This window comes from Condylura cristata, unplaced genomic scaffold (assembly GCF_000260355.1).
Source record: "Condylura cristata isolate star-nosed mole 26May11 unplaced genomic scaffold, ConCri1.0 scaffold00038, whole genome shotgun sequence".
Lineage (NCBI taxonomy): Eukaryota > Metazoa > Chordata > Mammalia > Eulipotyphla > Talpidae > Condylura > Condylura cristata.
In genome coordinates, this window is record NW_004567139.1 from 1,412,354 (window position 1) to 1,424,231 (window position 11,878).

At 39.5% G+C, this 11,878-nt stretch overlaps 1 protein-coding gene across 1 annotated transcript in view; it reads left to right on the top strand.

Annotated features, from left to right (window-relative positions):
• The window catches only part of CEP95 (centrosomal protein 95kDa), a 23,792-nt gene extending 12,584 nt beyond the window's left edge, over positions 1-11,208 (top strand). The window contains exons 7-20 of the mRNA XM_004693349.2: positions 202-333; positions 911-1,104; positions 2,636-2,748; positions 2,935-3,064; positions 3,625-3,754; positions 4,384-4,523; positions 5,206-5,295; positions 6,082-6,202; positions 6,858-7,027; positions 7,125-7,199; positions 8,205-8,357; positions 9,825-9,971; positions 10,512-10,583; positions 10,860-11,208. Of these exons, the coding sequence (XP_004693406.1) occupies positions 202-333; positions 911-1,104; positions 2,636-2,748; positions 2,935-3,064; positions 3,625-3,754; positions 4,384-4,523; positions 5,206-5,295; positions 6,082-6,202; positions 6,858-7,027; positions 7,125-7,199; positions 8,205-8,357; positions 9,825-9,971; positions 10,512-10,583; positions 10,860-11,036 (1,844 nt within the window). The 3' untranslated portion in view covers positions 11,037-11,208. The remainder of the gene's footprint in view (positions 1-201; positions 334-910; positions 1,105-2,635; positions 2,749-2,934; positions 3,065-3,624; positions 3,755-4,383; positions 4,524-5,205; positions 5,296-6,081; positions 6,203-6,857; positions 7,028-7,124; positions 7,200-8,204; positions 8,358-9,824; positions 9,972-10,511; positions 10,584-10,859) is intronic.
• Positions 11,209-11,878: the final 670 nt, after the last annotated feature.

Sequence of the window (11,878 nt, forward strand, 5' to 3'; positions counted from 1 at the left end):
TTCTTCTGACTGAGTGTGTATAGGAAGGAAGGCCTCTGACTTTTTTTTTTTTTTTTTTTTTTTAGATTTTTTAACTTCAGGGTATAGAGCTCTGATTCTGTAACTGTTTCCCCATGGGAAGTAAAAATAAGTAGTAGTTGCTCATAACATTCAGCAACTATTTTGATACCTAAAACAATTTTTACCTGTTTTCTTTTCTAGGAATCCAAGAGCCTAATGAAATGAAATTTAAAAAAACCTCAACCATACCATCCTCTATATCCCATGAAGAGGCGTTGAATCCACCCTCATCCAGTTTTCTGACCAAGAGTAGGACATCCTTTGTTGAAAACAGTGCGTAGTAGTGTATTATTCATTCTTGAAGTCACTGCCCGGGTGGTTTAGTTCTTGCTTATTATTACTTTACTCTTTATGCAGTTCTTTTTGCATAAAGAGTATGTGAAGAATATGTGATCACATATTTGCTATTCATGATGAGCTCTGATTTCTTATGCTGGTCATTGGTCACACCATAGGACTCTCCAGTATATTAGTATTTTAGTTAGAGGTCTATGATTTTTTAGTGAATGACAGAACATAGTAACTTGAAAAATACTCTCTTATAGTTAATTCAAGGATTTTCACGTGCCCAGTATTGTGTAATTGTTAATGGCTAACTAGTTTTATAACGTGACTGAATCATAATTTATATAGCTATTCTTCAGTCCACTTAGACTTTCAATAACTTTTCATTCTAAAATAACAATTCAGAGAATATTTTTATGATGGTACATATTTTTTCTACATGCATCTTTGTACTTTATAAAAACTGTATTTCTAAGCAGTGCATATGAACCTATGTAGGTATATATGTATATAAAATGATTATTTCTTAGTTTCATTTAATGTTCACTTTAATGTGTTCAACTAGTGGAAATTCCTCCAGTGGACCTGACTCCAAGCGCCAGGAAGCTAGGGGAGCCTATACAGTCTGCTATTCCTTTACGCCCACCATACCGCCCTTCGGAGCCCCGAGCACCCTGCCCCATGGGTACCGAATACTTGCGTTCAAGCCACTGTTCCCCTGCCATGGATTCTACTGGAGAAGGCACCACCTTTTCTGGGGTAAGTAGATTGCTTGTTTGCTATCGTTTTTTTTTTTGTTTGTTTGCTATAGTTTTAAAGAGGTATCGACCTACCGGTATCAGTCAAGGACACTGCACTCATCAGAATGCTGCACTTCTTAAAATTTATCCTCGCATGATCTTATTTAAGAAGACAAGGGCAGGATAATTTTTAAAAAAGGGAAATAGTAACAGCTAACACATTAAGTGTTTCTTTTGTGTCAGGCACAGTTCTACTTTATAGCACAATTTATTCCTGACAATGGCTCTGAAGCAACTATTTTTTTTTTATTTCCCATGGGGAAACTGATATAGAGAGTATTATTATCTGAGGTCACACAGTAGTTACAGAATCAGGATTTGAACGCAGACATTCTGGCTTCAGAACCCATTTTTATATGCCTTTAATTAAATAATTTTTAAAAATTTAAATATAAGAAAGAATGAAAAATAACCTTTCTTCCATAATTCTGTTGCCTACCATTAACTGTTAACATCTTGATCTTCTTGTTTCCACTCTTTTCACATGGGAAAAAAAATCCCTTTTAATATGGCCATTTTGTCCCTATTTTCTAGAAACAAGAATGGGCAGGCATATATGCAAATGGTGAATTTATAAACAATGATGTAATCTCATTATTAAAAATTCCAACAGTGCAGAAAAAGTACAAATGAAATAAGCACCCTTAGGATTAGGTGACCATCATTCTATACTTCTGGTCATCTATTCAGGTAGGAGGGTAGGTAGATAAAAAGTAAGAAGGGGTCACAGGATAATGATTACCTTTGTAGGTGTCTTAGGGAGGATGGTAGAAGGGCTTCTGGGTTGCTGGTCATATTCCAGTTCGTGACCTGAATGGCAGTTAAAGTGGCAATGTTCATTTTGTAATAAAAGCAGAATTCTTAACATTTAAAAAAAAATTTTAAAGGGCAATCATGTAATTGCTATTTACTAAAAGTATTAATTTTGCTTCAATAAAAGAAAAAGATACTGAAGTGAAATTAAGGAGATTGTTAAACATCATAAGAAATATTTCCTGTAAGATTACTTCTAAGGTTAGAAAGCAGTAGTAAGAATTTGGGGAGGTTTTTGTCTTTACTATTTTAAATTTTGGGGGTCCTCTTGGTGGCACAAGGGGTTAAGTCTCAGCGCTATGAAGCTATCAACAGCCACTACAGCTCTAGCTCAATCCCCATCCAGGGAAGTGACCCATATGGTGCTGCAGACTTTTCCTGTCTCCTGCCCTCTGTTCCCCTTAGCAGTGTATTTCAGTGGATCTACCTGTTTCTGCTCCCCAGTCTGTCTCTGATGAATTCTCTCACTCCCTCAGCCTGGCATATCTGGGCTACACCCTAGCTCTTGTATGCATAAATAAATCTTTTAAAAAATTACATTACTTTAAAAAGTAGTTTCAATTTTAAACCATTTCTATGGACTTCTTGATAAGAAAGATGACTTTAATACTCTGCACTGTGATTTGATGTTTCTTCTTTGTGGCTTTTCTAAATCAACTCTCTTCTTTTTTTAAAAGGAACCAGACAGTAGTGCTTTCTTCGCTTCCAGGTTGCCTAAAGACAGCCAACAGGAAATATATCCAGCGCAGGTCCAGTGCCCTAGGACAAGGAAACTTCCCAAAGGAAAAAGGTAACGTTACTTCAGACTTTAATGCATATAATCTGTTTGCAAAGGATTTGCAAAAAGGGTAATTTAGTCTCTAAATGTGAAGACCAGTATGTAATATTTCTTAAAGTATTTGTTATAAAACTCAATTATTTTGAACCAAGTAATGTACACGTTGCTACTTTAATGTCACATGGTTACTTATTGCAGATATGAAAACAGAACTGCAGTCTCATCATGGGATTCACCTTCCTCCCAGAGGCCCAGAAAGAGGTTAACAGAACAAGAATTACATGCAGTATCAGAGAAACTCTCTCAGCGGCTCTCTGAACTAGATTGGGCAAGTCTTGATTATTACTTATGCTGAGATTCCCAGGCTTTGTGAACATTTAAGTGATCTTCCCATTGACGATAAAACAAAAAATTACTAGAAAATTAGTTGCTTTGTTGTGTTACATAAATCAAGTAGGTGTGGCATAGAATGAGAAATTATCTCCTAGATTTTTATAACAAAATTTGGTACAGACTTACTCAGATTTTTATAAAAAGGAATTGTCATTTAACATGAATGATTACATTAAACTGTTTGTATACCTTTATAGAGTTTCCACTTATCAAGTCAAAGACAGAGTTGATATGAAATTGTCTGGCTCTCAGACTCTCTCAAAGTACAGTGTTATAAGTTGAGATAGCATTGACTAACTCTGTGATTTACTTTGTTTATTGAGACTGAAGCGTCTGTAGCACTAACATGCCCTTGAAAAAACTAGACATACATAAACATCTGAAAATTCATTATTAGTGCTGAATTACTAGAATAAACTCTTGAATGTTCTGTCTACTTCCAAATTGTATTCTACTGAAATCAATGAATGATGTTGAAGAGAATTTTCTCAATAGATGTTAAAGTGTGCCCTGGGAAATCGAATTAAAGAAACAGCCAATTATGAAGAAGATACTGGAAATGAAGAGACACTATCTCAGCACAGTGACAGCATCATGGAATGTGGACCAAAGAAGCGAAGGCCAGGTACCTATTTACCCCAGAGATGTCAGGGTGAGGTCGGCCCAGGTAATCACTAGGCAGCTGCCCTCTTCATAACTAGCATATGCCCAAGAACAACGGGACTTAGAAAGGTTTGCGGAGAGAAGTGATTTAGGCGGTGTGGAATTAGGAGGGCTAGCTACTAAACAGGGAAGATTCAGGACTGCTTAGAAAACGCTAAACTACATTAACTTGTTCACAAGCATGAGCTTTATGCGGATAAACTAGGTACATGTGTATACGCACTTCTCCTCCTCAGGGCACAGGTAGGTGAAAGAATGGCGGACATAGGCTCAAAGGCTTTCATGTTTTCTTTCTCCCTCCATCACCAGGAGCACTTAAATGTGGGCCTCTGTGTGTAGCAGGCTCCCTGTGTTGGTTCATTTCAACCCAAGGTTGAGTACAGAATCTAAATATTTATTTGAGATAGTAAATGTAGTGTCTGTTTAATTGGTGTGACTTACCAAACTAATACAAATGAATTATGGAGAGAGAGAGCACATTTTGCACACTCACAATCAATCTCTTGGATTTGCTAAAAATCAACCACTAGGTTTCCACCTTAACATTTCTGGCTATCACGAACAAATGCATATGTCCCTCCTGTATTGTAGGACTTGCCACGCATCGAAAGCCACCCTACAGATCTCATTCACTCTCTCCATCACCAGCTAACAAAGGCAAGCAGCTACTTGTGGAGAGAAAAAGGCAGCAAAAGCCAAAAGCAACAGATGACCGCCGCCGCCAAGCGCAGGTGCCTACCTGGAGACAGTGCGCCAGGGACACACGTGGGCTAAAAGCTCAGAATGCAGTTGATACTCTGGAGCTGAGTAGATGATCACAAATTCTGTAGCGCACCATTTATGCCCTGCATCGTGGAGCATAAACATGCACTTAGGAAACCTGACATAACTTACAGAGAGTCCACAGCTCCCATGGATTAAGTATGAGCCGATCAGGGTTGATTGTTTTCAGAGATGAAAAAGAATTTGGGGTGACTTAAATGTTATCAGGACACTGCAGTGGCAGATAGGATGCAAGTGGCCAATGTGAGAATGAAAGGTGAGGTGGACGTGTCAACAAGGAGGATGGCCAAGGAAAGCTTCTGCTGCAGGAGAGGCAAGAATGTTGAACTGTAGCATAAACTTGGAACTCTGAAGTTGTTTGCTGTAGTAATATTTTATGATGGTGAAAAGCTGAAATAAGTTCAGGCGTCTTAAAATGACTTATAACCAAAATAATACAAAAAACTGCTAACAAAAACAGGCATAATGTGAAATTTCATTTTCTGTCCCAACAAATGTATATTTATGATAGACAGGTCAAAATGAACTTTTTAAAAAAGGGAATGGCCGAACTTAGGTCAATTTTTTTCCCCCTTTATTTTCACTTGTGCATGTTTCTAATTATTACAAATATTGCCTTTTCCCCTGTAGGCACTAACTGAAGCATTTGAAAGAGAACTAAGAAGATACAAGGTTCAAGAGGATACTGGACTGCTAGGAATAAATGAGGAGGAGGAAACAGTGGGTAAAAGTCTCTATGTAATAAAAGCCATTTAATCAGAGCATTGTAAAGTAGAGATGATTTTTCTAAAAGGGAAAAAGATGAACAACAGGACTGATTAACTCCTTAGAAGTCAGGATTTTGTAGGAGTTTCTCTTTAATTCATAGGATTTTCTCTTAATCCAAGTTCTAAAAGGGGGTAAGATTAGTACCAGAGAACACAAGTATTTCTCCTTCTTCCAACATTTTCTAACAGGTTCTGCCATTCAGCAGTTCACCAGAGGGGTTTTAAAGATGGCTGAGGCTGACAAGGTGAAGGAGAATGAGGGAAGACAGCAAGATCCAGTTACTCTGTACCTGTCAGAAGACACCCAAAGCTTAAGTTTTCATTGCCTTTCAAAGGGGTGGTTACAGACGCTAAGTGAAGGCAGGGGGGAAATGCTTATGCTAAAAATGTTCATAAACAAACATGACATAAAATATAGAGTGGTTATAACTAAGTATTGTTTAAAAAAATCTATATGGGAAAAGTTGCCAAAGCAGCACGGACATCAAAACACTGTTATTGGCTGTATTCTAAGAGCGGGGCTACAGTGGCTCTGAAACTTGAAGTGGATTCAGTGGTTTTTCCAATTCTAAGGGATGCTAGGGACCAAAAGATGTTTTTAGCTTACACACCAGATTTTAGAAATTTGAAGGCAGGCGTTTTAACTGGTGATTAGTTATTTTTGTCAGTGTGTAGTATATAAGATGATATGTGAAAGTTATTAGACCTCTCGTTTATTCTGTTTTGTCTCTACTTTAAGGACAAAATAAACAGAGCTTTTCGTAAAGGAACTTCAAAATGTAGTCAGCCCTGGAAGATTTACTCTAGAAGAACCACAACTCAAAGTCCAAGAGATGGCTTGCCAAATAAAGCAGTTCCAAGTAAGAACCACAAAAGGGAATTTGATGGAAAACTGGCATTCTTTAGAAGTGTGTCACATTCCAAGGACACAACACTGAAAACATCTACCAGTCAGCTGGAGAAAGTTCTTTCTTTTATCACTGCCATATGGTAGATTCGAGAGAGAGAGAGAGAGAACTCTTTATGGCATTCATTTAAAATACCGGCTTTGGCTTCACTCTGCTCACTTCCACTGGTAGCCTTTGGTATCTGGAAGGTGGCAGAAGCAAAAGGTGCTCCACCTCAAACAGATGGCCCGTTAGTGCTGGTTATCGTTACAGTTAGCACCAGTGTTGAGTCCAGTTACAAAGAAACGAGGTCATGTGAAATGGCAGGACGCAGCTTCAAAGACCACTGGCCTTCTAACTTCATCCCATTAGAGTCTCTGTCTCTGTGGAATGCTGGAGTTTGACCACACACACGGCCTCCATCCTAGCACTGAGGCAGCTGAGCAGGCCAGATGGACCTTCCCAAGACCAGCATGCCATTAGTCAAAGCTGATGGATTTATTCTCACCTTTATAAGTAGTTGGCTTAATCTGATCGCTGAAAGGAAAGCAAAAGTAGTGTGTACATTTGGAATGTTCTTTTCAGGATTAGAGCCACACCCTCCATTGTTTGTTTCTTTACCTTGCAGTGAAAGTGAATGAACATAGTCTCCTGCCTCTGATGCTGGAGCAGTTTCCATTTCTCTATGTTTCTGGCCAGACACTAAGCAAAATGTGGAAACAGCAAATTGCACAGATTGAGCAGCTCAAAAAGGATGCATGTAGGGAAAATCGATCCAAGAAAAAACTCCAGGATGAAGTAAGTCAATTGTCAACTTTCAGCATAAAAGGGGGGAAGAACCTACCCGTAAGGAGTAGTGAGCAGCATTACTGACCTCCTCTTGTTTCCCTAAAAGATAGAGGAAGCCTTAAGAAGGCAAGACCTCCTCACTGCACTTGTCAAGAAAGAATATGAACATAACAAGAGACTGGTATGTCAGAAGCAAGTTGGGTATTATCATTTTGAAGTTAAGCTGTATTGTTTACTCTTGTATGTACAAGTGGGCAATTGTTCCACAGACTTGACTTCTTATCACACTTGTGGAAGTCAGCCAGCTCTTCAGCCAAAATTGATGCGGGGAGAAGGTCCCAAGTGCTTTATATATAGATTCATTTTGCCTTGAAAGTGATGGATTGGGGATAGTTTCTATGAAATGGAAAGCTTGAGGCTTTGAGACATCTATTAACTTGCCCTGGGTCCCCCATAATGAGTGTGGGGCTAAGCTGAAATTTTAATCCAGAACTTCTTCTACTTCCACAGCAGCTTGAAGGGGTCAAGGGGATGCAGCTTAGTGTTTTTATCTTTTCCCATTTTCTTGGGGTCCCAAGTAGAGAGCTGAGGTAATTTACCAGTCTCCCTTGTTACATGGGTTGAAAATTATACATAGTGTGACATTCTTTGTTCGATATAATGAAATCAAAGATAGTATGCCACAGGGAGATTTAAAAGCCCTTGGTAGGGTATAGTGGCCTATCCTAAACAATTCCAAGAGAAAGAAGGGGAAGTCATAGCGACAACTGAATGGGGGTGGAGGAGAACAATTATCTAAACACCAGATTGAATCCTCAGTTCATCCTCACTGTTTTATGAGGTACTGTCTGAATTTCCTTAGTTTTGAATAGGCTTAAGCTTTGTTTGAAAGTCAGATTGTCATTTCTGTTACTTTTAAACTTACATCTCAGTGTAGCTTAGGTGACCCTCTGGTGGAATGGAGAGATGAGATCTCTAATTGTACCAAGAACACCGCTGTTCTCTACATCCTACATCCGAGGGGGCTCAGTGGGCCAGCTCTTTGAACTGAGGTGATAAACCTGCCCAAGGCTCAGGCGTTAGGCACTGGCTGTCCACACCTGACTTTTAGTGAAAACACCTTGAGAACACTGGGTTCCATCTCTTCCTCCTCAGCTCTTTCTCCCACCCCCTCTCCCTTTCTTAGCAAGACTTCAAGGACCGAATTCATAGGCAGAAGTTGACTCAATCAAAGATAAAAGAAAATCGGCAGCAGATCATTCGTGCCCGAAAATATTACGATGAATATAGAGTTCAGCTGCATGCAAAAATGATGAGAATGAGAACCCGGGAAGAAATGGTAAATACGACTTTTTTCCACCCACCTATGTTAAATAGGTGTATTTTGTCAGTTCAGATCCACTTCCTTTGTGTCTCTTGCCCCAATTTGAATCCAGAATCCAAATGCAATTTCTAAAATGCTAACCAGAGTTCACTTGTTCACACCGCATTTTATTACCCACAGTACATCTGACCCCTCCCCTCATCTTACTGTGAGGTCTTAATTCTCTTTTACTTTCTACACAGAAGTACTTTTAGTACAGCTGCTTTAGGAGTTTGGGAACAGGTTATGAGAGAGAAGTTTAAGGTGTGAAAGATGATTTAAGATTCCACATAAAACCAGGAAGGTGATCTAAGATATATAAATACATACATGATGTAGGATAGAATGCTATTATTTTATTCTAGTCAACCTAGAATGCTTACTTGTTTGGGATTCCAAACTGACAGTAAAAGTCATCTATAGCACTAAATATTAAGGTGGTAATAGTTAGCAAGGCTAAATACTCTGAGGTGGGTCATACTATTTGAGAGGTTAAGATAACTTGCCAAAGGCAGTAATAGTGGCTAGCAAGTGCATGGCTGTAAGAACCAGTTCTTCAGTCAGGAATTCTTACTAGTCTTGACTAGAGGACAAGTGAAACTTGCTTTCCTGTGGCCTAGTTAGGTAATAAACCACCCCACCCACAAATACATGCACATGTGAAATGTTTCTGCCCTGGGATCCTTCCTTCTAAGTTTGGCTGTTTGAGACCACTTTTCTGATAGTAGTAAAGAATCTTTGGGATATGAGATACAGGAAAAGGTACAGAAAACTATTACCCATTACAGAAGTAGGAAATCAGAACCACACTGATTTATTATGACTCACACCCACCAGGATGGTTAAAGAAAAGATAAATATTGGCAAATTATGAGCACTTTCACTGGCACAGTCACTCCGAAACATTTCTCAAAACATTTTGACAGGTCTCAAAAGGTTAAATTTAAGCTACCATATGACTTTGCAGTTTCACCCCTGGGTATGTGCCCACCCCAGTAACCTCTGACATTATCATTGCTTAAGTGCCCGCAAGCATCCACCATCCAAATTAACTGGCCAGTGAACTACAAAAATGTGATAGATCCATACAGTATCATGCTATAGATGAATCTTGGAACTATGTCGCAGGAGGCAGACACAAGAGCTAACATACATTCCATGAATATGAAATGTCCAGGACAGGCAAAGCTGTAGATGTGGAAAATAGTTGACTTAGTAGTTGATAGGAGGCTCCTAATAGGTAGAGAGTTTCTTTTTTGGAGGGATGAAAATGTTCTGAAATTAGTGGTGGTAAAAACTGTTGAAACCTACTGAATTATAAAGGCTGAATTTTATGCTACATATATTGTCTCTTAAAGCTGTTATTAAAAAAAAAATCTGTGAAACAATCAGTATATGTCTCCAGTAAAGTTCGGCATAACTCTTTTTCTGATTTACTGACAGATATTTAAGAAACTGTTTGAAGAAGGCTTACAAATTCAGAAGCAGAGATTAAGAGACCTGAGGAACTATGCCAAAGAAAAGCGAGACGAACAAAAGCGACAGCACCAGAACGAGCTGGACTCAATGGAGAACTACTATAAAGACCAGGTGGGCTCTCTCGCGCTCCACTGACATGCTCATGTGCTCAGTCCTGAGTGTGCCAAAAGTTAGTCTGTTAACCAGCAAATCTCCAGACAGTAGCTCAAATTGTCACTGTACAGGTTAAGATCCAAAGATCTACAAACAAGCCAGTGTTTAACCATAACATATAATCTATATTAAAAATCATAAGCTGGGCCCTCCCTGGTGGCGCAGCGGGTTAAAGCATAGCACTGAGAATCTAAAAGCCGCTTCCGCATGAGTTCGATTCCCGCCTGCCCCGGAGGTGACCACATGGCGCGGCAGACCTCTCCTGACCCGCCCGCTGCTCCCCTCAGCAGTGTACTTCATGGATCTGCCTGTTCTGCTCCCCACTGTCTCCGGTGAAGCCTCTCACCGCCCCTGAGCCTCTGGCCTGTACCCCAGTTCTGTATGCACAAATAAATAAATCTTTAAAAAAAAAAAATCATAAGCTTAGGAATATTAAGCATAGAAATTGTTATCTTTGGACTACAGACAAAACACTGTTTTTGTCTTCCTTGTATACAGTTTTCATTGCTGGCAGAAGCTATATCACAAGAACGTCAAGAACTCAAAGCCAGGGAGAAATCCCAGACCCAGGTAATAATGAACAAGATACAAATAATTTTTTTGCATGTGTAAGTAGAAAATAGCTGTATAATACCTTTTGGGAGGAGGGTTGGGTAGAATACTAGTAAGACCCAAGCACGATACAACATACTTATCCTGTGATTTTACATTTGTATATTCAAGTCTCTGAGAGCTGCTGCTAAATATTGCAGGAGCTTGATGAGAGCTGGACGTAAAAAGGGCATAAAGATAGATGAAGGCGTGGATACATTTTGTGAATAACGCAATGGCATGAATTCTCTTTAGACATTATATAAGGTGAAGAGGGAGCTGAGGTCTAAGATGGAGAAGGAAATCCAGCAGCTGCAGTATATGATAACCCAGAACGACGACGATGCTTTTTTCCGGGAGTTGGAAGCGGAGCGCTTCAGATCACGGCTTCATCTGGCATCCTTCCAGTACAGCAGAAACCCCTTCCCATGAGGCCAGGCTTCTGGCCTCTAGCACTAGTGTAATTTCTGGACTTTACCAAATCAGAGCTAGAATTGAGCCAGTAAACAATCAAAACTAGAAGAGTTATTTCTAAATGTCTTACCTATATAAACAAACAGGTTTTATGAAATTATGAAATATTTTTTAAATAAAAGTCATTTTCTTTTAAGTTTACTGTTTCTCAACAGTTGTAATGTAAAACCGAACAGTGGCCATCTCTAAACATCCCAAGGGCTGTTTAAGGGGGAGCAGAAGGGAATAGGGCAAGGAATAACAAGGGATGGTAGTCAGGGAAAAACACTAGGAAAAAAGGCCTGAAGGCCCTATGTGGGAGTTTGGGGGGCTGCCTGAGGCAATGCCCTGGAGCTTGGACTGGCACACAGTAAGCAAAAATGTTAGCTGGTAGGCGAGTGAGAAGTTAGCTTCCGGTTTTTTAAAACACACACAATCTTTGTTAGTCACACTTGTACTAAAACAATTAACAAGCCCGACTGAGGGACCCGTTCAGTTCCAGAAACCTGCTGTTGTCAATCAATGAAAATGGTAAGAAAATAGCACTTGACTAAAAAAATTTCTTCAAAAGGGAGAGAAATGGGCTTGTCATCAGAGCTGGGAAGATAGAGTGAAAGTACAAGGTTTTTCACATGGTTGTAGGAACCTAAGAATTTATGCACTGTGGCTTCTAGGCTGGTCGAGGGCAGCATGAGGAGAGAAAAAGAGATATAAGACCAGACAGTATGCACCACAAAAGAGTATCACTAGTGATTACAGGGGGAAAGGAGAAATAATGAATTTGAAGTGACCACAAAGTACACCAGTCCTGTTTCCGGTAT